General features: G+C 49.2%; 1 protein-coding gene across 1 annotated transcript in view; it reads right to left on the bottom strand.

The window, feature by feature from the left end:
• The window catches only part of LOC144174257 (CD9 antigen-like), a 94,242-nt gene extending 74,122 nt beyond the window's left edge, over positions 1-20,120 (bottom strand). Inside the window, exon 1 of the mRNA XM_077702849.1 lies at positions 19,874-20,120. Coding sequence (XP_077558975.1) covers positions 19,874-19,939 — 66 coding nt within the window. The 5' untranslated portion in view covers positions 19,940-20,120. The remainder of the gene's footprint in view (positions 1-19,873) is intronic.
• Between the last annotated feature and the right edge of the window lie 1,175 nt (positions 20,121-21,295).

Genomic DNA, 21,295 nt, shown 5'->3' with positions numbered 1-21,295 from the left:
AACACTTACGTCAACCACGCTTCACGGGCTTTCTCTAGGCCCATCTATGCGTACGGTGGTGAGTGCAAAGCGCGTTCCAGAAAGGTGTCACGCCCACGCAGCACGTGGACTTTCTTGCGGGCCATGCAGCCTTGCCGGCGGCGGCACCGACCAAGCAGCAGCCCTACTTACGCAGTGCAGCCGCTGGCGGGCACGTTCTGTGCACCTGGGCGGCCACTTCCACGCTCGTAAAAACGCGAACCTGCACTACCGACTGAAGGCGCTTCTGGTTCGGCGGCCTGCGCCAGCTGCATGCAGAGCGCACGGCCGCACGCGCGCGCAATTTAAACACGCGACGGCGCGGTATACCTTAGACAAGAACATCTTACAGACTCGAAAGTTCTGCGACCCGCTTTTTTTGTGCGTGCACTTCCCTGTCACAAGAAATAATGTTTCAGGCCTGTCCCGCAAATCGGGCTCCGCGCACCCCCCCCTCCCCCCCCCCCCCCCCCCCCCCCCTCTCCCTCTCTCTCTCTCTCTCTCTCTCTCTCTCTCTCTCTCTCTCTCTCTCTCTCTCTCTCTCTCTCTCTCTCTCTCTCTCTCTCTCTCTCTCTCTCTCTCTCTCTCAAACCTTGCTGATTGATTGTGGGGTTTAACGCACCGACGCAACGCAGGCGATGAGGCGCGCCGTAGTGGAGGGCTCCGGATTAATTTTGACCACCTGGGGATCTTTATCGTGCGCCGAAATCTCGTACACACGGGCGTTTTTGCTTTTCGCCTCTATCAGAAAAGCGGCCGCCGCGGCTGGGAATCGAACCCGCGACCTCGTGCTCAGCAGCGCAACGCCTTAGCCACTGAGCCACCGCGGCGGGTTCTCAAACCTTGCTACCAAGAAAAAAAAAAAGGGGGGAAATGGCTTTTCCGCATGTCGTACATGCCTTCTCCAAGTAGCAGGTGCGTCGAGGTCGGCTTTCTGCGCAACCCCGAGATTATGCGGGAAAGCCAGACACCCAAAAGGCCAGCACCGACATAGGTGTCTTTAGCTTCAGGAGTAAATCGACAATACGACACCCATCGACGTCTGGCTGAGACTGAGGGTGAATGCAATACTTACGTCGAAGGGCTGACCGCCTGATACCCTTTATCCCGGGCAGCGCAAGGGAAAGTTGGTGAAACAAGCTCAACCACCCTCGTCGTCGTCGTCGTCGTACAATCAGTAGGCCCGACAACAGGTGGTTGGAGCTAGGCTGTCTTTCTCCCTCTCCTTCTTGCGAAGTCTAACGAGGCAATCTGAATGCCGCTGAACGGTCGTCCGCCGACGGCACACGCTGGCAGTGTTTACGTCGAGCAGCCTGCGGCGTCCGGTTCCCTCAACGGATGTTTGTGCAGGCACAAGACAGACACGCGGCTTCCCCCATTGTGCAACGTGACGTCGACCCCGTATGCGAGCCGCCTGTGAAGTCAACCACGCGCAGCTTCGAAACGGAAGTTCCCGGTTTGCTCACTTGAGCGCTAGACCCGCACGCCCAGCCGAGGCGACTGCGTGGTTGACAACGCGCACAACGCGCACCATGACTTACCTAGGTAACACACGTCCTCTCCGTGTTAACGGAAGCGCGCGAAGCGTTTTCAAAGAACTGTCAACGGACGGTCGAGCGCTCTTAAGGTCCGTTCGTGCTTGCGGCTGGACCAATAGAAGCGACGAGATTTCTGCCGCTTTAGTCGCCCGGCGATCGCTTTTGCCATTTGGTCTCGACCGATTTCGCCGCGACAAAAATCGCGTCGCTTTTGTCGCAAGCGTTAACGGGCCTTCAACGAACGAAATAGCGAACAGTGTGCGAGCATCATCAATCTGCACAGTGGCTTAGTGGTCACAGTACCCACCCCCTTCCCCGCCCCTTGCTGGGACTTTGTTGCTGGGACAACAAAGCTACAACAAATCCGAAAGACGGATCAGCACCACGGTCACAAAAAAAACAAAACAAAAGGAAACATTTGCATTTCATTTCGCGCAAACGATTTACAAGAATTCGTGTAACTGTTGCGAGAACTCACATAGGACTCCAAGTTTGCGCGTCGCTCACGCTGTTCGAGTCAGAGCATGCAAGTGATTCGCTGCTTAATCCACCCGGCAGAAGCCCTGGAAAGTGGCGCGAGCTAAGGCACGCCAATCCGTGGACGGAAAAAGAATACGCGGCATGCAGGCGTTTCCCCCGAGAGAAGGCAATGCATGACGCACGCCTCGCCTAACCCATCCCCTACAGCGTTCACACAAAGTCCTCGCGTTTGGAATCAGACTTGTACAGGGATGCGGCGCACCGCTGAGCCCACAGTGGGTTCGGGGTACACGAGCGGTGAGCAGAAGGACTGGAGCATGGAGACGACTGCTTGAGCGCCTCTACAAGCCGCCGAATGTGTACGGCATGCTGCGGGCGGTACGTTAGCGCTGTAAGAAAAAAAATAAAAATAAAACACAGCATGGAGGTACTTCGAGCAAAGACCGCTTCCTCACATTAAAAATCCCCCCGCCTCCGCTGTAATAGCAGAGAGAGAATAGGCAAGTCGACAACACCACAAAGTGCACATGCACCGAAACGCTCGAATCCACATGCGCTTAGATAATTACGCGAAGGTACGTCCGCTCGAAAATAGCGGCTGCTGCAACTGCCGGAATTGGCTCCAGATTGGCCCGGAAGAGGTAAGCAACTGCCGACACGATCTCGAGCACCATTTGTAAATACGCCGCATTGCGAGCGGGGATAGGCGTTGATCGCGGGCTGCCTGCTCTTACATAGAGGCACAGCATTCCGAAACTATGCAAAACGGGGGCAAGGGGAAAATTCTCGCCATTTGCGTCGGCGCACGCCATGGCAATATGGACCAGGCGAGAATAGAGTCCCCTCTCAAGTTCTCGCTCCCTTATATACAAAATCCGTAGCAGCACCTGCCGCAAAACAAGTCGCATCGAGGAGAACCAGACTACGTAAACGTGACTCACTAGGTGCACACATTAGAGCTGCTCTTTAAAGCAAAGTTTCCTATACCTCACGGGTTCGTACGTGTAAAAACGCACTGCAGGAAAGCCGTTTTACACAATGGACTTCAAAAAATGATCACGGTGATAAGCGAAGGCAAAAAAAAAACAAAGGACTTCGCGTGGCGGGAGTTTGACCTCGGCCCTTCGCGTTGTAAAGCCGACGTCTATCCCACTGCGCCATTCAGACGAGGTCGAAGCAGTTTGGATTCTGACTCAGGTTGCGTGGGAAAAAGCTTCGCGCTTTAACCATCTTTCTCGTTACATGAAAGGGGCTCTGATTTTGTAACAACCGAACAATGCGAGGCTTATGTGCATGTCCAAAGAAAATTTATTCGCATTATTAAACTACGAATATTCGTTCGTTAGTTCGTTAATTATGGTCACTGCATTTTTTGTCCGGACTGACCGTCCGACCGAATTGTGGCAACCGTCGCTTTTTTTTTTTCTTTCACGAAATAAACATTTGGAACCCCGGACAATTGTCAAGCCTTCGCAGTGGCTGATCTCGCTGAAAAGGACAGACAAACCTTCCTGGCAAAGAAGTGCGCGCTAGCCGTGCCCTCCGCGACTTTTCGGCCAATGACCCTGTCTCGAACGCATCCTCCTAGAGTTGCGCAGATAGCGCGATGTACGCAGCGCTCGCAGCACTTCTGGTCGAGAGGCACAACGAGCGTCAGTTTTAATGCGCAGCATTCTTTGCCGAGTACCCCCGCAGCAGGACCGTGTAACGTCCTGCATGCGGACAAAAATGCACAACTGGCGGAAGTAACACGTTTAATCGTTATAGTAGCGCAAATGAAGATAATTCGTCGAACAGAGTTTTGAAAAACCAAAAAAAAAAAAAACTAAGAAAAACGAAAAAAAAAAGAGATTGCAAAAATAACCCGACAAAATCAAAAATATGCATCTTATGCGTATCCTCCAAAAACCAAAGACTAAACGAAAAGACAGGCCGCAGAAAAAAAAAACATTCCAAATGCGAATAAAAAATAGCAAAAATGAGCAAACCGTGTAACGTACTGCATTTCCACAAAAATGCATTACTGGCGGAAGTAACACATATATTAACCTTTTAACATCGTAAATGGAGATAATTGGTCGAACAGAATTTTGAAAAAAATTATGAGGGTCCTCCGAACAATAAAACTGCTACATGGTTATTGGTGAAAAGTAGACAGATACTTTTTGCCACAATGCATGGTTATATCGCTATTATGGCAATTACTAACTGCTTGAGCTAGATATTTTGGACTTCTAGAATTTAGTATCTCTGCTACAGTCTATGCGTTCCATTACTCGGGTGCAAGCTAAGAACGGCAATAGCTCATGTAGTGCATAGCTCCGCTAAAGCAACGGGCCGGCGATGTTGACGCGCGCGCGCATTTTGAAAGAAGATACCGCTTAGCGGGTGACATCGCCTTCTTTTTCTACCAAGTTTGTCGTCGCTGCAGTAGTTTACAAGCAGATTAAGTCCGAGAAAATTCGCGTCTGGCGTGACGTTAAAAGTACTCGCAGTAACACGCTCTTTGCTCCGCGCAGAGGAACAGCCGGCTGCGGTGATGAGGCGCAGGGGCTTAAATCGTTCTTAAGTTGTACTCGAGCGTAGGATACATTTTATACCAATTTTGCGGAAGTGGCGTAACCACCTCCCGGTTAGCCTTCCCCTTCATGTATACCAGTATTCGTAAACGCAGATATTTCCTTTGGTAAGCTGTTCAGTCCTGGGATCGCGATTTGGTGTATTAGAGGTCTACTGATTTTTTATTTTTTTTTTTGAAATCGTAACTAGCGATCGGGGCCCCTCTAAAAGTTTGCCGAATGCTTTAGCTTCCAAACCTAATTAATCTTTTTTTCAGCGCGTAACAGAGTTCACGTTTCTTCGTCCCTGTAAAGTAAAATAATTCTGTCTCCGCCTAGTAAGTCTGAAAACGCAGATACAACCTGTCAATTATGTACTTTTTAAGCGTTGTGTATATTGATTTTGCGTTAGAAAGGTGTTATTGGTTGATTGAAGAACTTTTATTTCCCAGATTCGTCGCTTCGCCGTCGGTCAGGAGCCCTTGGTCCCTGGCGGCGGTCGTGGCCATCTCTACGAGGCGGGTCTGGATACCCGGGTCGGAGCTGAGTAGCGCGGTCTCCCACTGCTCCTCCGAACTTATGTTGAGTGTAGGCTGTCCTGCCTTACTGTTTTGCGGGTCATTTCTCCGGAGGGCACGACCATAGCATGTGACGTAGGCCAGCCCTGCCACCGCATGCCTTGCGTTCATCTGAATAGAGCCCTGGGTAACATCGGCTGTAAGCCACCAGACAGGGGAAACAATCGGTCTGCAGCCGTCGCCACGCTACTGATTGCCATTTGCTCAGTGTCCTGTCTGGGGCTGGGTATTTTGCCCTTTCCAGCCTATACAGTCAAACCCGGTTATAGCGAACTGTAATATGCACCACGATTAGTTCGATATATCAAATAGTTCCATATATATCTGAACCCGTCTATAACGAATTTTTTTTTGTTACGAGTTAGCAATACACGGACCCCCGCTGCCAATCTCACATAGAGAAACGAACAGAAAGTATGTCATTACCTTACACAAAACAATCCATTTATTGCATACAATAAAAATAATTTTTGCCCTTAATGCCTACTTCGCAAAAGAGCGGTGATCTTCGTTATCACTTTCTTTTTGGCGGAGACATCATTAGCACCACTTCAAGTCCATGTCCTTCAATACCGAAGCAATATTGGCTGATTGGATGGGCTCCGTCGTAAATACCGTGCGTCGGAAACAGTCGGGCGTCACGTCGCTCCATGCGAGTCTCAACATCTCAATCGCCGCTCCAAGACCCCATGCATTTCGGTGGCAATTGTAGGCGCGCCGAGTTCGATATATCAGATGTGAACTTCGTTATAAGGAATATGTTTAGCATGCATTTTCGTAACGGATTTGCTTTTGTTTGATATAAAGCATAATTCGCTATGTCCGGGTTCGTTGTAATCGGGTTTGACTGTAGTGGTCAATTACATATCGATAGTACACCAGCCTCTCCCTGCCCGACCGTCGTAACGAGTGAGCGTCCGAGTTCGGAAGTTCGACAGCGGCTCGGTCAACGAGTTCTCGCTGAGCCGCCTCGTGCGCGCACTCCTTCCCGGCCAGGCCAGAGTGGGCCATTGCCCAGATCAGTTGTATTCTGCCCTCTTCTAAGCTCCTCGGGTGAGATGCATCCCGACTTGGAGTCGCTTAATATAACTTTGGTCCTGGCCACCTCCTGGCCAACCACCGGTTCCGTCGTCCGGACGGAGCCTGAGGTGATGCAATTGCCCTGTCGATTCACTACCGCTAAGGCCATGGCGTCGCGGCTGGTACCTTCGGCGGCATACACGTACATCCCGTCGTCGGATTTCGAGAATCTTTTGTGCAGAGCCCTGGCTCTGGCCTGTCGTCGATCCTCGTTATGTACCGGATGCATTTTCTCTTCACGACCCCTTTAAAGGGGTCGTGAAGAGAAAATGCATTTGTCTTTGCCTAATTTTGTCTGCTTGAACGAACTTTTAGGACCATAAATCCCAAATATTTTCACAATTCATTGCTTCTGGAATTTAGGAGGCACCTTTGAAATTCTCGTTTTGAGGCGCATCGCAAGCGACCATGCGCGCGTCGTCGGTCGCCAGCGCAACTACAGTGACGTCACGTCAAGCACATTCGAGAGTTCAACGCGTTCAACGTTTTTTGAGTAATTGTTCTGCAAAGCTGCAAACCCGATATTTTAAAAATAATTCACCCTTATTCGTTGTCAAAAAACAGTTTAGTATCCACACGTGAGCGGTGTCGTGACCGCTTCAGTTACTTGAAGCTTCACCGCTTCAGTGACGGCTATTGGTACAGTTTGTAGCGTTTCCCTGCTGAATTTCACATTCTTCTGCCGAATTCTCTTCGGAATCTTACCTTTCTTGGATGAAATGTCCCAAAAACGCTCAATAAAAAAAATTCCCCTTGTGCGATTCGAACTTGCGGCCTCCGGGCCAGCCCAACGCTACGGCCAGCCTTGTCGGACACTAGAGTGAACTAGTATCTATCGGACACTATCCACTACACTATTGACGTGAGAAGAGCGCGCGGCGAAAAACTGCTGCATAAAAACCTCTTCGCATTTTTGTCGCCCAGAAGTCTGCCGTGTTTTCATAAATTCTAATCAACCCAGAGCTTTAACCGCCAACTCACTGCTGAACGCTTCTGCAGTAAGCCAAAGCGGAGCGTATACAATCAACGGAACAGTGTTAACAGCATTGTTTATTGCAGGAAACAGGAAAGCAATCGTCGAACTGCGTGATGGTGGAACTCGGCGACTCGGCGCTGTATTGCTGCTTCTCGCTAGTTATTTTTGCGCTTGATGAGTAAATGATGGATGGGTTTTAAGTACCGACTACTCGAAGTTCCTTCGATAAACTTGTTTACGTAATAAATTCTCATTTTAAGCGTTCGGTCATTTATCTCGTCAGGTCAGAAGATTCACGTTCGCGCAACTGACATCACAGGCTACGTGAGACAGACGTCGGCAAACTGTGCAAGAATATCGGCTAGCAAAACGACAGTTTAGACTCGTGTGAAACAGCGTAAACAGTTTACGAATGCCCGGTTCAGATTAAACGTGGTTACTTCTGCCTGCGCCACTCGCCCGCGTTGTTGACTGAAAGTTCGACCATGTTGATCAGTCGTATCAGAGATCAGACGTCTCCCGTTCAGTTACAGGGGAGTTTCATCCTGGCGCCGATGTAGCTTTATTGGCCCTTTGCAAGCCCGCTCAATGCCGACATATTGTGCAGACGAGGGAGAACTATGATTGGCTTCTTACTGGCTTACTGATACGCCCCTTCACGAGCTGAGCAGGAAAGCCTCGGTGAAATCGTAACTGCATTTGTTTTCCGACATCGGGCAACGAAACGGGTATGCATTATTGATTTATTAAGGTTCCACGGTTATAAGCGCACACACAACACTATTTTCTTTAAAATCTCTTCACGACCCCTTCAATCATAATATATTGAAGTGGTTTACCAGTAATAAGTTAGCTCTCAACATTACAAAAACAAATTTTATAGTCTTCTGCTCTAATCGAAAAAACGTAACAGTAGATTGCAAATTATTCTTGGGAAATACCGCACTTAGTAAGGTTGAGCAACATAAATATTTAGGAGTAATAATTGACAAGTCGCTAAACTGGGCACCCCATATAGAAGCACTTAGCAAAAAGTTGTCGTTTGGTTGCTACACATTAATTCAAGCACGGAAACACTTTGACAGTAAAACACTACGATTATTGTACCATAGTATTTTCCACTCTCACCTTACGTACTGTATAGAATCTTGGGGATTCACATATGCGTCATATAGTGACATTATTGCGAAACTCCAAAAGAGAGCGATTAGAATATTAACGTATGCCCCTACCACTGCACCATCATCCCCGATCTTTTCAAAACTTAAAATCATGCCATTTATTGTAGCAAGAGACTTCAAGACAACATTACTGGCCCAAAAAATGCTAAACACACCTAACCTGTCATTCAATTTCATACAACCCAAATTAGATACCAGACACGCCCACCAATGCAACTTAAATTTACCAAAAATACACAATGTATATGGTCGCCGTACCATTTCCTTCTTGGGAGCCAAACTATTAAATAATATACCAGTCGAATTAAAACGAAACAGACATAGTACTCATTCGTTAAAAAAATACTTCATGTCTGAGCTTTATGCTTCACCATGTTAAAGTTGCACAATATATTGCTGTCGTGCACATTGTATTTTATCTTTGTAATATTGTGTTGGATTGTGTTTTTTTGTCTATATTATGTTATGGATCCATTACTAGCCATGTCGGCTATGGATCCAGATGACTTCTCACCTATTTTTTGTATCTGATTTTCTTCATGAAATAAAGATTTTCTGATTTCTGATTTCTGAGAGATCCAACGAGTAGAGAGGTGAAATATCGGACCTTTTGAGTCGTTGGATCTTCTCACTCGTTGGACCTCTTGACTCTGAATTCGCTTGCAGCAGCCGCTTGGACATCAGTAAATGGCTACCCGTGTGTGGGCGCGGGTCATTTATTGGAAAGGAAATTGCGGAACAGATTTAAGCGAACGCATGAAGACGCCCACACTGACACACCGCTGCATACCGCATATTTTAGCATCTGCCCGTGTTTAACTGGTGTACCTTAAAAAGTAAGCAAATAAACTTCCCGCATTTCGCGAATACGAACTGGTCACAGCGAGCGAGCGAGCGCTTGAAAACTGACGCTATAAAATTGGCCGCGTATCTGCTCCTTTCGTTGCAAATGTCGTCAAAAGACGATAGTCTGTAGACATTTGCCAAGGAAATGCCCCCCTTTGCTTTCCCGCTCACCTCTCATGCTGTTCCTGTACCGTCGCGCTCATCCCAAGGTAAACACACTAAAGGTTTGCGCAAGGCGATTTGAATTTACCGCGTTCCACTGCTACAGGCCGGGTTCCTCGATGCCAGCGCTACAGTACGGCGGAGACGCGCGTTTATGGAGGCGGCCGACTACAAGGTTTCTAGAACCGCGTGGCCGTGCTCCACGTGCGTTCCAAGCAGAACGTGGAACCTAGCTAGTGAACCCTTTCATTGCTGTTGCCGCATGATTTTTCATATGCCGCCAGGAGGCGGCGGTTTTCTGCAGTAGATGTAGAATATCATTTCTTATCGAAAAACCAAACATACATGAATTTTTTAATAAAGGAACACTGTAAATATCTCTTGTGTACTAATTTCCTGTCCTATATTTGCGTAATGTCTTGTTCTTGTTCAACAAAGTTGACAAGTATGAACATATAAACCGGGCTTAGACGTTAACATTTGGCTGCGAGTATATAAGACTATTGCGCAATATCAATTTTACTTTGGCCGGGTGCCTGAATCGAGTTATAGACAGACGGACAGACAGACATACAGACAGACCAAAATTTCTGGGTTTAAGTAGCCCAAGAAAGACTATCGTCTTTAAAAAACCTCACTTTTAAATGCAGAGCATTTCAGTAACTCACGATGTCACCCGCGTTGACGTCCGTAGTCGTAGTCCGCACCGTCGTTGTCCGCACCCCTCCCCCTACACTATATAAAAAAAAATACTATCCGGCGCCTGGTTTCGATCCCTCGACCCTGCGGGTGGAACGCAATGTACATGGTGCTCTAGGCCACTGCGCCACAAAGCCGACACAGAATGGGAGGCTACGAACGCGCTTTATATCCTTAACTCATTCAAACTACGTCAAGAAGCTGCTGATGCGCTCGCATCGCGCTCTCTCGCCGCGGTCGGTTCGCGCTATGTCGTTCGCGCGCGCTCCGGTCGCTAACATCTGTGGCGTGATCGTGACGTCAACATCACGCGTTCGTGTGGTGGCGCGATTTCGGCGCTATAACACTCTCTCGCGAGGGGCATTGGATTGGATTCGATTGGATTGGCTTGGATTGGTTTTGATTGGATTAAAGTGGATTGTGTTGCGTCATAGCCGCGCCACGTTGCGTCATAGCCGCTCCACGTTGCGTCATAGCCGCGGCAGGGGGTTCACGGCACGTTTCACGTTTCACCATCGACTTCATCGACAATGTCTACGCTGGAAGAGAAGAGCGGAAATGCTCTGCATTTGATCGTGCCCCTCGCGAGGGGGATGTTGAAGCAAATTATCGGACGTTTCAGGCGGGGACCGTCCTTCAGGTTCATTCGATCGGTACATTTAGAGGTCTCCGTCCGAAACGTTGAAGGGAAGTTGCGTTTTTAGTTGCGCCTCTTTTCACCTTCTAGAGTTATATCGTAACACAGTGCACAATGCTTCAGGTCCAAATAAAGTCATCCCGTGGAGGTCACCCCGCAAGATTAAGATGACCCAACGTGAACCACTTGACGTTTTGCTCCTATCGCCCTGAGCCGATAGCTGCGTCGCGCGACGGTAGCAGACGCAAACGCAAACTGGAACAAACAAACAAACAATCAAACAAACAACAGAAGAACCCCAGCGCGAGTAAGCTCGCAAGTTGGCCCTCCAGGCGATACCACAATTTTCAGCATGCAAAGAAAACGCGAGAACAACGGCGCGCGACATGTATCGCCCGCAGACCTGCAGCCGGGGCGTGAGGGGGCTGACAGAAACGCGTCGGATAAAATGCGTCCATTGACATTTGCAGGCGCAGCGGCTGCCTGTGTGCGATGGATGTCATGACAGTTGAACCTAGATTTCACAGGTTTCTCGGTTTAACAAATAAATTCGGATCCCGCCGCAGTTTCCCCGATATAGGGTTAGACATATTTTTCAATTGTACCAATTTCCCGATTCAACGAAATGAATCACGTATGTAGCGCGGTGACTTCGTTCAAATTCGTGTTCAACTGTATGAGCGTGCACTGTCGCGTCGGGGCTTTTGGATGAACAAATCCTCACTCAGCCGCTTACCTTCCGCAAGGGGCGATACCCTGGAGTTACTCTCCGCGATACCCAGGAGTTACTCTCCTTGCCTGCGAGAGCAGTACGGAGGAACTCAGCGATACCCCTCCGCCGTTAGGGGCACCGGGTGCAAAGTGACGCCGGCGAATGATGTCACGTTACACCCCTGGACTGTCAAATAGGGGTGCCGGGGAACAGTATCATGATATGTTTGTCACTTGGAAAGAGCGGGATGTTATTCGCCCAACTCACTGACAAAAGCAACCCCTTATTCCTTGCACCCACCGCGGTGACTCAGTGATCAGACAGATACCCGGCGTAGTCTGTTAGATAGCCTAGGGTTCCATGCATTTTCGTTGTGCGCGTGATAAAAACGCTTCGCAACAAAGCCAACCTTTACACCGATTTCTCCGCGAAGAACGGTTGTAACTCTTGTTTTGACAACACTTTCCCCAGAACAATTAGGCCATTGGCTGCCAAGACGAGTCTACCATTACGTCGAATTGAATTCACTTGTCTATCATTACTTCGAATTTAATTTATTTGTCATTCATAACTGGTTCACAGTGAAGTTAAGGGAGGCGGACGGGTCTGCTAAGATAAAACTCTCGTCCACCCAAGTTTCATTAAGCAGTCACAAAGCCATGGTCACCACCATCACCAATTGACGAGAAAGATAAATACGTGTACATTCTCTAACCATGTGTATTTCATACAGCCTCCCTGCTCATTCACCTTCACAGAGTACAATGACTCATTTTTAATGCAAAAACTCGCGTGTGCACAGTTCCGCAGGTGAGCTACATTAATCTGCAGCCTTGCAATATTGCTGAGCACGAGGACGCGGGTTCGATTCCCGACCGCTTTTCTGATGGAGGCGAAAAGCAAAAACGTCCCTGTGTACGAGATTTCGTCGCACTTTAAAGGAGCCATGAAGACAAAATACAAGTTGGGTTTATTAGAAAGACTGCTTAGTCCCGATAACAATGATACCAATATCGTCGCAACCTTCGAACAAATAACGGAGATATTCAAGAAAACGTGTGAAGCAGTCGCGACCCCCTAGCCAATTTCCCGCAACTTTTCTACGACATAACGGAACCTTCTTTGCGATTGGCGGCCGCCTAACTGACCTGTCGCGATGATACATGACTGGACGTCTGTAATGGGGCCTCTAGTTCCATTTGACCACGCGCATCACTTGAATACTAACGTGCAGTTAACGCACTGAAAATTATGTTTTATTGTTGGCCCATATGAAGTCATTCTTGCTCATAACACGTCACTGTGGCGCAAAATTTTAGTGTTTTTAAATACTTCTTGATTTTTTTTTCGTTAAAAAACATCTTTTGTGGCTGTAATGGAGCTGTAATGGAGATACTGAATCCTAGTTCTTTCAAATTAAACGAAGTTGTATTTTCTCTTCATGGCTCCTTAAAGATCCCCAGGTGGTCAAAACTAAACCGGAGCCCTCCACAACGGCGCGCCTCATCGCCAGCGTTGCGTCGGCACGTTAAACCCTGCATTCAATCAATCAATCAATCAATCAATCAATCAATCAATCAATCAATCAATCAATCAATCAATTTGAATATTACTTTTCTCCCTTGCCTACCCACAGCGTAACTCTGCCTACACACCGCGTAGCCGAGACTGATGTAAAGGCTCTGAGGCCAGACCGTTCTATTTTATTCATTCAAGTACGAGCATGGTCCAACCCAGTATGCCCGGTGGTCTGCCCCATATAAGAGCGGAGCTGCTGTAGTGCTGGGCGCGGAGAATCGAAAACAAAATCGATGGGTCAGAGTAATAAATGAACGAGTAAAAAAAAAATACTGAAGGTCGAGGCAAATGCGGGACAGCACGCTTGACGACGACGCGTATGTTGTGCGGGCGCAAGAAATCGTTACGACAGTCTTTGTGAAGTGAAGCACGTACATTCGTCAACAAAGAAGCCGCGCAGTAAACAACACGTCTATCTGTCCGCTGTTTTGTTCGCAAAAGTTTGTGACAAGCCCAACGACGTACGCGGCAGGCAGGGTCGCAAAACTCGAGCCTCCGGTAAGAGCCATTAATGTTTTTAGGTTGACTAGCCCAAATCAAGGTCTCTCGTGGCTTCATATCTGAACAAAAGATGAAGGGCTGTGATTCGCCTTGGCCATTCAACGCCTTTTGGCCTTTTGCTGCCTTCATTACACCGTAGTCGTGTCCCGCAAATTGGGGCGTTTTTGTCCCCAACCACAGTTGTCTATAAACCTACTTGCCCGCCTTATCGACCACACCAGCAAGGGCTAAAAAAAACAAACAAACAAACAAACGTTGCGCGCATATAATGTATGCGAGAAGTGCATTACGCGTTGCAACCCAAGACCTACAAAAAAATGGATTGCGGCGTCTGGTAGCCTTAATTCGTTTTGTCCCATTTCAGAGCTAAAACGCTAGACTAAACTTTCTTTTTTAGGAGATTGTCACCGGGCCTTACCTAAAAGCGTCCTCGGCTTTTTAACACAACTTCTCAGCTTGAATGACACGAATGAAATGCATTACAATCTTAGTAGTGGGTTTTCGAACTCAATTTGAAATAGCGGGTTTAATACCTACCATAATATTGTCGCGAAGCGGAGGTCTGTTGATGTTTTCTGTTGGTTTTGAGCTCAGTGCTCGCCGCCAGGGCTCTTGCTTCCAAGTGTTGTGTGTGAAAACGCTTCGGACGCGGCTGGGCCCTGGCCCCCCTTTTTTATGAGAAACGGCTCCGGCGCGTGTGTTTGCCCGTCGGCCGACCGGGCCGGTCGCTGTTGCGAGGGTTAGGTTACCAGCGCCGCAGTGGCGTCTCCGACCCCCCGTTGCGTCTACGCGGGCCGCTCTGTTCTCTGAACCCCGGTCTCGTTCAAACGACCGCTTGTCTTTTTCCCTTTCGAGTTTGTATACCTTTACTTTATTCTCAACAGTAATTCTTTTGCCAGAAACGGGCGCCTTCGAGTTTGCGCTTGGTGTCTTCTGTGTTTGATTTTTTCCTTTTCACTTTGGCGGGAACATGTCTGATTGGAGCTAAGAAGCGTCTCCCCGATTGGCTGCAGAAAGCCTTGTTCCGTTGCGTCCGCACGCTCTAGGATGCACTTTTTCCCCCATTACGTCCCCCACCAGACCGCTTAAGCGAATATAACGCGGCCTCTCCGGCCATTGAGGGCGAGGGGCGGCCTGCACCAGGGCTCACGTCAGAAACTCTGCCGCTCGTCGTCGTGCCCTCCCGCCCGGAGACCGAGATCCAGTCAGCCATGTCCCGCTAAGTACTCTTGATCTATTGACTCTCTTTCTAATTTATGTAACAAGTGTATTCGTTCTGATTCGTATGTGCTAAATGGCATCAATGTTACCCGTAAATTAAATCAGTTAACATTAAACCCTCTTCAACGCCTCGACTTTTTCCCTGCGAAAGTATGGCACCGTAGCGGCAAGTGTTGGACCAAAATACGCCGTTACAATATGGTAGCCGATAAGATCAGCTGCCGCCGTGCTTGAATTAACGCAAACGGCTGCTGGCATTCTGCAGATATCTCTCTCTCTCTCTCTCTCTCTCTCTCTCTCTCTCTCTCTCTTCATGTCTGTTGCGGCTGGCCATAACGGAAATGAAAGGCTCAAATTTCGCATCCCGAATTATTGCATTCTTCGCCCTAGCTTTCGCGGAGTATGCGCGAGTATTTACGCAAATACCCGAAATAATCAAATGTTTTGTACCACCGCCACAACTAGGAGAATGGTCGCAGTGGACGGCTACGAATCGACTCCGAGAGCACCTGCGACTCTTCAAAACACGCCTAAATACGGGAAAACGCGGGCGCTTCCGCAATTTACAGCCGGAGAGGCCGGGCATCGAACCCACTACCTCCCGCACAAGAGAGGGAAGAACGCCCTACACGAGTGTTTCCAGAAACGAGGCGTTCGAGCGGCGCAGGGGCGATCGGCTCAAGCCTCGCCCAAGGAGCGACTGGCCGCCGCAACATTCCATCACGCGGGCGTCTCACGGCGAGTGTTCAACAAGGAGACACGGAGCAGAGCAGCGGGCAAGAAGAGGATGGGACGCTGACAGAAGCCCGGTAACAGCTGGCGCTGGGTGGAACGGCGCCAAGGCACCCTAAAATACGGCAGGATGCAGCATCCATCGGAGGAGAGTCGCCGCCGCCGCCGCCGCCGCCTCGGCTTCTCCAGCGGGACTGGCAAAGAAAAAAAGAATAGCGGTGGAAGTACGAGGCCCGTGAACGAAAACACACAGGACGCCGCCGCTGGGGTCTTATGGAGGCGCACGCCGTTGGTTTGCGCTTGTCCGCGGGGGCCGAGGTCGCCGTTCAGGGTCGCGGAGCAACGCTCGGCGAGGAAGACGGCGGCAGCGCCGATAAAAGGGGTGGCTGTTTCGATGCATCGCGAAATCATCAGCCGCGCGCTGTCAAGTCCCCCCCTCCCCCCCTTCCCCGAATGCACTCGCATGAAGTGCCGCGCACGACTGGCCGAAGACCTCGAGGGGAACACTTGAACGAAACACGGGATAGACGAAACAGACTTTACATGGAAAGAACATGCGTGTAGCTCGTACCTTTCCGCTGAGCGGCAGTCTAGCTGAACTAAACATGAACTGTGGTGGGGCGGGGGTGGATCGTGACCTCGCAATGTTTCACTAGAGTTCCACACACTCAAAAAGCCTCACATCGGGTACAATACCTTAAAAGGTGAATACCTTAAAACGTGCACAAACAAAGAGACCACCCCCAGGTCACTCCTCCCACCGATCCCGCTACCCTCAAACTAGTAAGCATGAGCCACACTCCCTATGGAGCTCAAACAGCTACGCTGAGAAGGCCTAGAAATAAACTTTTCCCTCCAACTCTCGGTGGTGATCGTGACGTCTGGAAATCGCCACGACAAGCGGCGTCTCCAGAACCCGTCTTCCACCCATACAGCCGGGGGATTTCACTGCATTCGGCAACACCCGAGCAACTTGCGCACCCCACGGATTAGCGCTCGCTCATTCGCGAGGAGCCCATGAAGTCACCAGCGCCTCAGGGTTTAAAAACAGAACAGATAGCATCTCGCCGCGTTTTACACACGTCCCCCAAAATTGCACCACTTTTTGACACCAAAACAGGCCGCACACGTACGACACATGGCTACAATAGTAGTGTCAACACCCAACTTCGATTTGAGCTACTACATGTGCGACTGCCACGCAAAACCGGAAGCCACCAAGCAAGTTTGCGGACAACCGGAATTATGATACCCGGGCACAGTCATTAAATCCAAGCAACCAAGTCGCCCTAGCGGAATTCACACAGCAGCTTCACCCTTCTGGTAACCCAATTACAGCCGCAGCTGACGCAACATCGCCTCGGTTGGTTCGCCCGTGACAGGCCGGTGTTCTATCATAAATGTCCGCTGGCATTAAATAGCGTCAGACTTTCAAGCATCCGTCTGACTTTAAAATCCCAACAGCTACGGGCATACGATTGGCAAAGCCATACACTGCGGCCAGGTCTTGCATGACAGCGCTCTTTTAACATTTGACAAGCCCTTGCAGAGCTGCATCAATTCCTACCGCGCACGTTTCACCTTCTGCATGCTTAAGGTCACCCTTAAGCAGATGGCACGAAAATATTTGAATTTCGATTGTCCAAATCAGGTCTGTCCCCTCGCAGAATAGCGCAGGGGAAATAAAGTAAGCTGCCGATAAGCGACAATCTGTCGATAAGCGAAAGATTGCTACAGACGGCGCCAGCAATAAAGACAGCTTCACATTGTTCCTGGTTTGCCGTAACGCAGGTCCGTCCATTGATCTCTATCGATTCCCAACGCCTCAACGGACGCAATCAGGACGCGTCCTATGTAGAGCGCTCATAAAAACCGTACGCACGAGAATATATGCGGATCAGGCTTCACGCAGTGCCACGCTTTTGTCCGCGTTGTCTTTTATTTATCGCAGCATGAAATAACCTTGGCAGGCGACCCTTGGGTAAACGCATCACACATTACAAGAGGCGTCGCCGTTGTCGGAAAATCGAAGGCAATCTGCTAATGAGCGTCCGATACGAGGCTGGCTGGCCGTTGCGCGGTCACGTTTTTGCCCACGCGAAGAAAAGTAAAAACAGAACGAAGAACAAAACATTACGCGATGCATATTAGAACTTAGGAACAACCTAAGTTGGCATAATTGCTGTTTAATCCGTCCGTGATCGCAAAAACAAAAAAAAAATACAAAAAAAAAGAAACCGAGCGCACGTGAGCATGTGCGCTTCGTTAGGAGCGCCCGGTGTCGTACAGGCTTGCGCGTGGGCTTGCGGCACATGAGGAGCTCGCAAAAAATACAACAAAAAAACTGAGCGCACGTGGGCGTGCTCCTCGTGCGGAGTGCCCGGCATTTTCCTGCTCCACCTTCGAAAACACTCTTCCCAATGTTCATGGCGTGACCTCTCGAGTGCTCTAATAACTCGAGTACACGGAGGAAATTCTTTCCTCCATGCTCGAGTGTAAGCAACCCCGTTGGTTGGTGGTTCGAAAGATTGCAAAATAGGGACGTATGACCCGCGAAAACTGATTATTACACTACACACAAAACATGCGACAATCAACTATAAAATGTCGAGAAAACCCCCTTAACGAGGTTTTCCTGTAGTCATTCCATTCAACTACGGAGTTCAAAATATTCTGGTCACGGCTGCGGATAAAGAATTTCGTGCTCGGCTTGGAGCAAACTGGCTCCGTGTCGAGCGCTCTGTACCGGTGAGGCATCGCAGACTCAACCGCAACAGATTGTTTCGTTCGCAGATTCGGATTCGCTACCTCTACGCCTGATTTTGCCCCTGTTGGCGGATGTGGTCGGAATTATCCATGGATGTCGCTGGTTGTAATTTATCTGTCAAGCGAGATTTTATAAGTACCGTGAACTCCACAAGCTAAACCCCAGTTCTACAGCACGCACGCTTAGCGTGTAGATCTAATGCATTTACGAAACAATTAATAGAATACATAATACGGTGTCCATCCCGAACAAGCACCCTGCCTTGTTCCTAACCAGAAACAACGCCTTCTCGACTGAAAACGTTTCAAGTAAAAATTACGTGTACCACCTCCGGCTACGTAATCAAAGGTAGACGGTCCAACAGTAAATTTAGTTCATTAATTCCCTTTTTGCTCGACTGAAATGTTCACCACCATACAACTTCGGGTGCCCCCTGAAAACACGGGAAGAAATCTGATCGGCACGACAAGCGGCTTACGTGCCTTATCTGTTTACGGTGAACGCGACATCGAATACGCGGTTTCGATCAGATACGCGGAATCTGACAACTAAAAAACAAAACAAAAGAACGAGTGGTTGAACGATCTCCCATAGGAAGAGCAATGAGGCGCATCGCGAGGAATGCGTGTGCAGCGCATCACTGGCCACGTACGAAACAGGCTCCGCTGGTAACTTCACACTGTTCGCAGCACGGACGGTGAAAGTTCAACGCCGTTGTGCTCGCACTCACAAATGAACGCGGTGGAAAGGGAGTCGAGGACCGCCCACCTCCGAGCGCACGACCCGCTCACACGGCTCTCCATGACAACAAAAGCACAGCAGGAAGTACTTCTTTTGCCAGGTCCGAGGCGAGCATTCCAGCAAGTTTGCCGCGAACTGGGTGCAAGGCTGCATGCCGTCGACGAAGTTAACACGATCACACGCGCGCTCGCACAGTTCGGTTATGTCACGTTGAGCCGACGCTTATTTAACGGCCAAAACACGTTTTGTCCGGTCGGTTCCCTGAATGACAAATGAGCTTTACAATCAACGGGGAAGGAGAAAGGATCCCACGCAGGCAGCCAAGCATGTCAGGGTCCCATTCAGCGTAAGCTACGCTTCCTGTACTCGGAGAATGGCCGGCCGACGGCAAAAGTTCAGTCATAACAAACGTAGCACGACTAGGCGAAAGCCGTTCGCGCAAACCATATGGGCGTCGCGTCTAGCGTTGCTAAGGGCCAACGCCACAGCGGGGTAAGTGAACGCGAGAAATTGCGTGGTTGTAAACTTTACCGAGGGTCCTACATTAGAGGAAAGCGCCAGTCTGAATCGACTGGACGCTCTATCAAATCCATGTATTAAAAAATGAGGCGTTGCAACAGGGTCATAGAGAGAGATCTCAACAAGTTCATTGAAACTATGCACGCTGACAGCGATGTCATTCTTTCGTTTCAAGGCATCCAGCAAGAAATGCCGGGAAAACTGGTTGACGCTGACTTTTTCTCACGCGCGCGAACTGAAGCAACACGCAGACCGCCAAAAGTCGCTCGCAGCACGATGCGACGCCGCTGCCCGCGCGCCCAAGTTGGGCGGTAAAATTGATTCGCTCGGACTCACAGGCACTACTCACCCAAAAGAGAAAGTTTAGGATGACCACTGTGTACTTGAGGCAGGCATAGCATCCTTTTAGGGCCATTTTGCTCTTGCAGAGTTTAGTCCGGGCTCGGTATCACACAGCAAGCAGCGTCGAAATCCTCGCCGAGCGACTTAACGTCACTGTTTCAAACGTACGAACGAGCGCACGCTCGTCAAGTTTCCACAGGGAGAACGAGAAGCGCCACTCCTCCTTGCTTCACCGATCAATAACTGCTTCTGCGCATGCGTGCACTTCTCATCAAAGCGCCTCGCCTTCTTTTATTACCCTCCTCCTCCCCACTGTAGCAACAGCAAAAGAACAAGAGCAAAAATGAGAAACAAACTTGTTGGCTTGCGTCGGCTCGTGTGTTGGCCCGTGCATCGGCAGCGTCGGCAAACAGTTGTTGGCTTCGGCTTAGCGTGCTACTCCATAGAGTTTGACTATCGACTGAATGGGCATGCACATATGCGCAAAGAAAACTATAAAAATTTATTAAAGCTTTCAATAACATAAGTATTATTGCCTACATATATATATACATATGCAATAACCTAGATGGCGCTGCATAGCATTCTTATCTCTACAAAAATGCAAAGAAGCAACAAGGAAGGCTTCCGAACCAATCCGAACAAAACAAACCTATCATGCAGCTTCATGCAGTTTCATGCAGCTAGCAGTATGAAACTCTATAGAGACCAGCACAAAAGTACCGCAAGGGGCAAACACTCTCATTCATTTGCTTTTGAGGGTGAGGTGAATTCACAGTCGGTGACAACTTAAAGGGGCACTGACACAAAAATTTAGCATCTTGTTTTTTTCGTTGCGATAAGTAGCTAGTGACCTACTTATAACCTGTAGAAACCTCATTTGCTTCAGAGTGCGACGGTTGTTTAATTAGAGGGATTTTAAATGCGGCCAGTCGCAGTTTCGGTTTCAGCGAGTGCCGTGAAACGGTGGATTTTGTGGATTTTGTGTGAACAAAGCTGACCACGTGACCGTCGGAGGGATACATGGAGGAAAAAAAAGCTTCCTCCATGGAGGGATATCACAAAGCAGAGCCGCCGTAGCACTGTCGAATCCGCACCGCGGCGCAAGTAGGGCGTTACTGGGAATATTTTGAACCTAGCGTGAGCCGTTCCCGTGATTTTTTGGACTTAATATGCTTATAAACGACTCTAGTGACGACAAACAAACTGCGTGAGACAAAGCAGATGATATCACGCATTCATAGCAAACCCCTTTCAAAACGCGCGCGCACTGACGTCACGGGTCCGGCGCTTTGGCGGAGTGATACACTACATGAGGTGGTGCCGTTCTTGAGTTGTAACCGAGTGTAGCAAGCAGTAGTATTAACTCTATGCTAGCAAGGTCACTGTGCAACGCCACGAGAAGCCGCTAAACGTCGTGAACCTCTAA

Source organism: Haemaphysalis longicornis, unplaced genomic scaffold, assembly GCF_048455015.1.
Source record: "Haemaphysalis longicornis isolate Haplotype H1 unplaced genomic scaffold, Haemaphysalis longicornis Haplotype H1 scaffold_3, whole genome shotgun sequence".
In the NCBI taxonomy this organism is placed as follows: Eukaryota; Metazoa; Arthropoda; class Arachnida; order Ixodida; family Ixodidae; genus Haemaphysalis; species Haemaphysalis longicornis.
The sequence above is the reverse complement of the archived record's forward strand: the minus strand, read 5'-3'. Positions and strand labels throughout refer to the sequence as shown.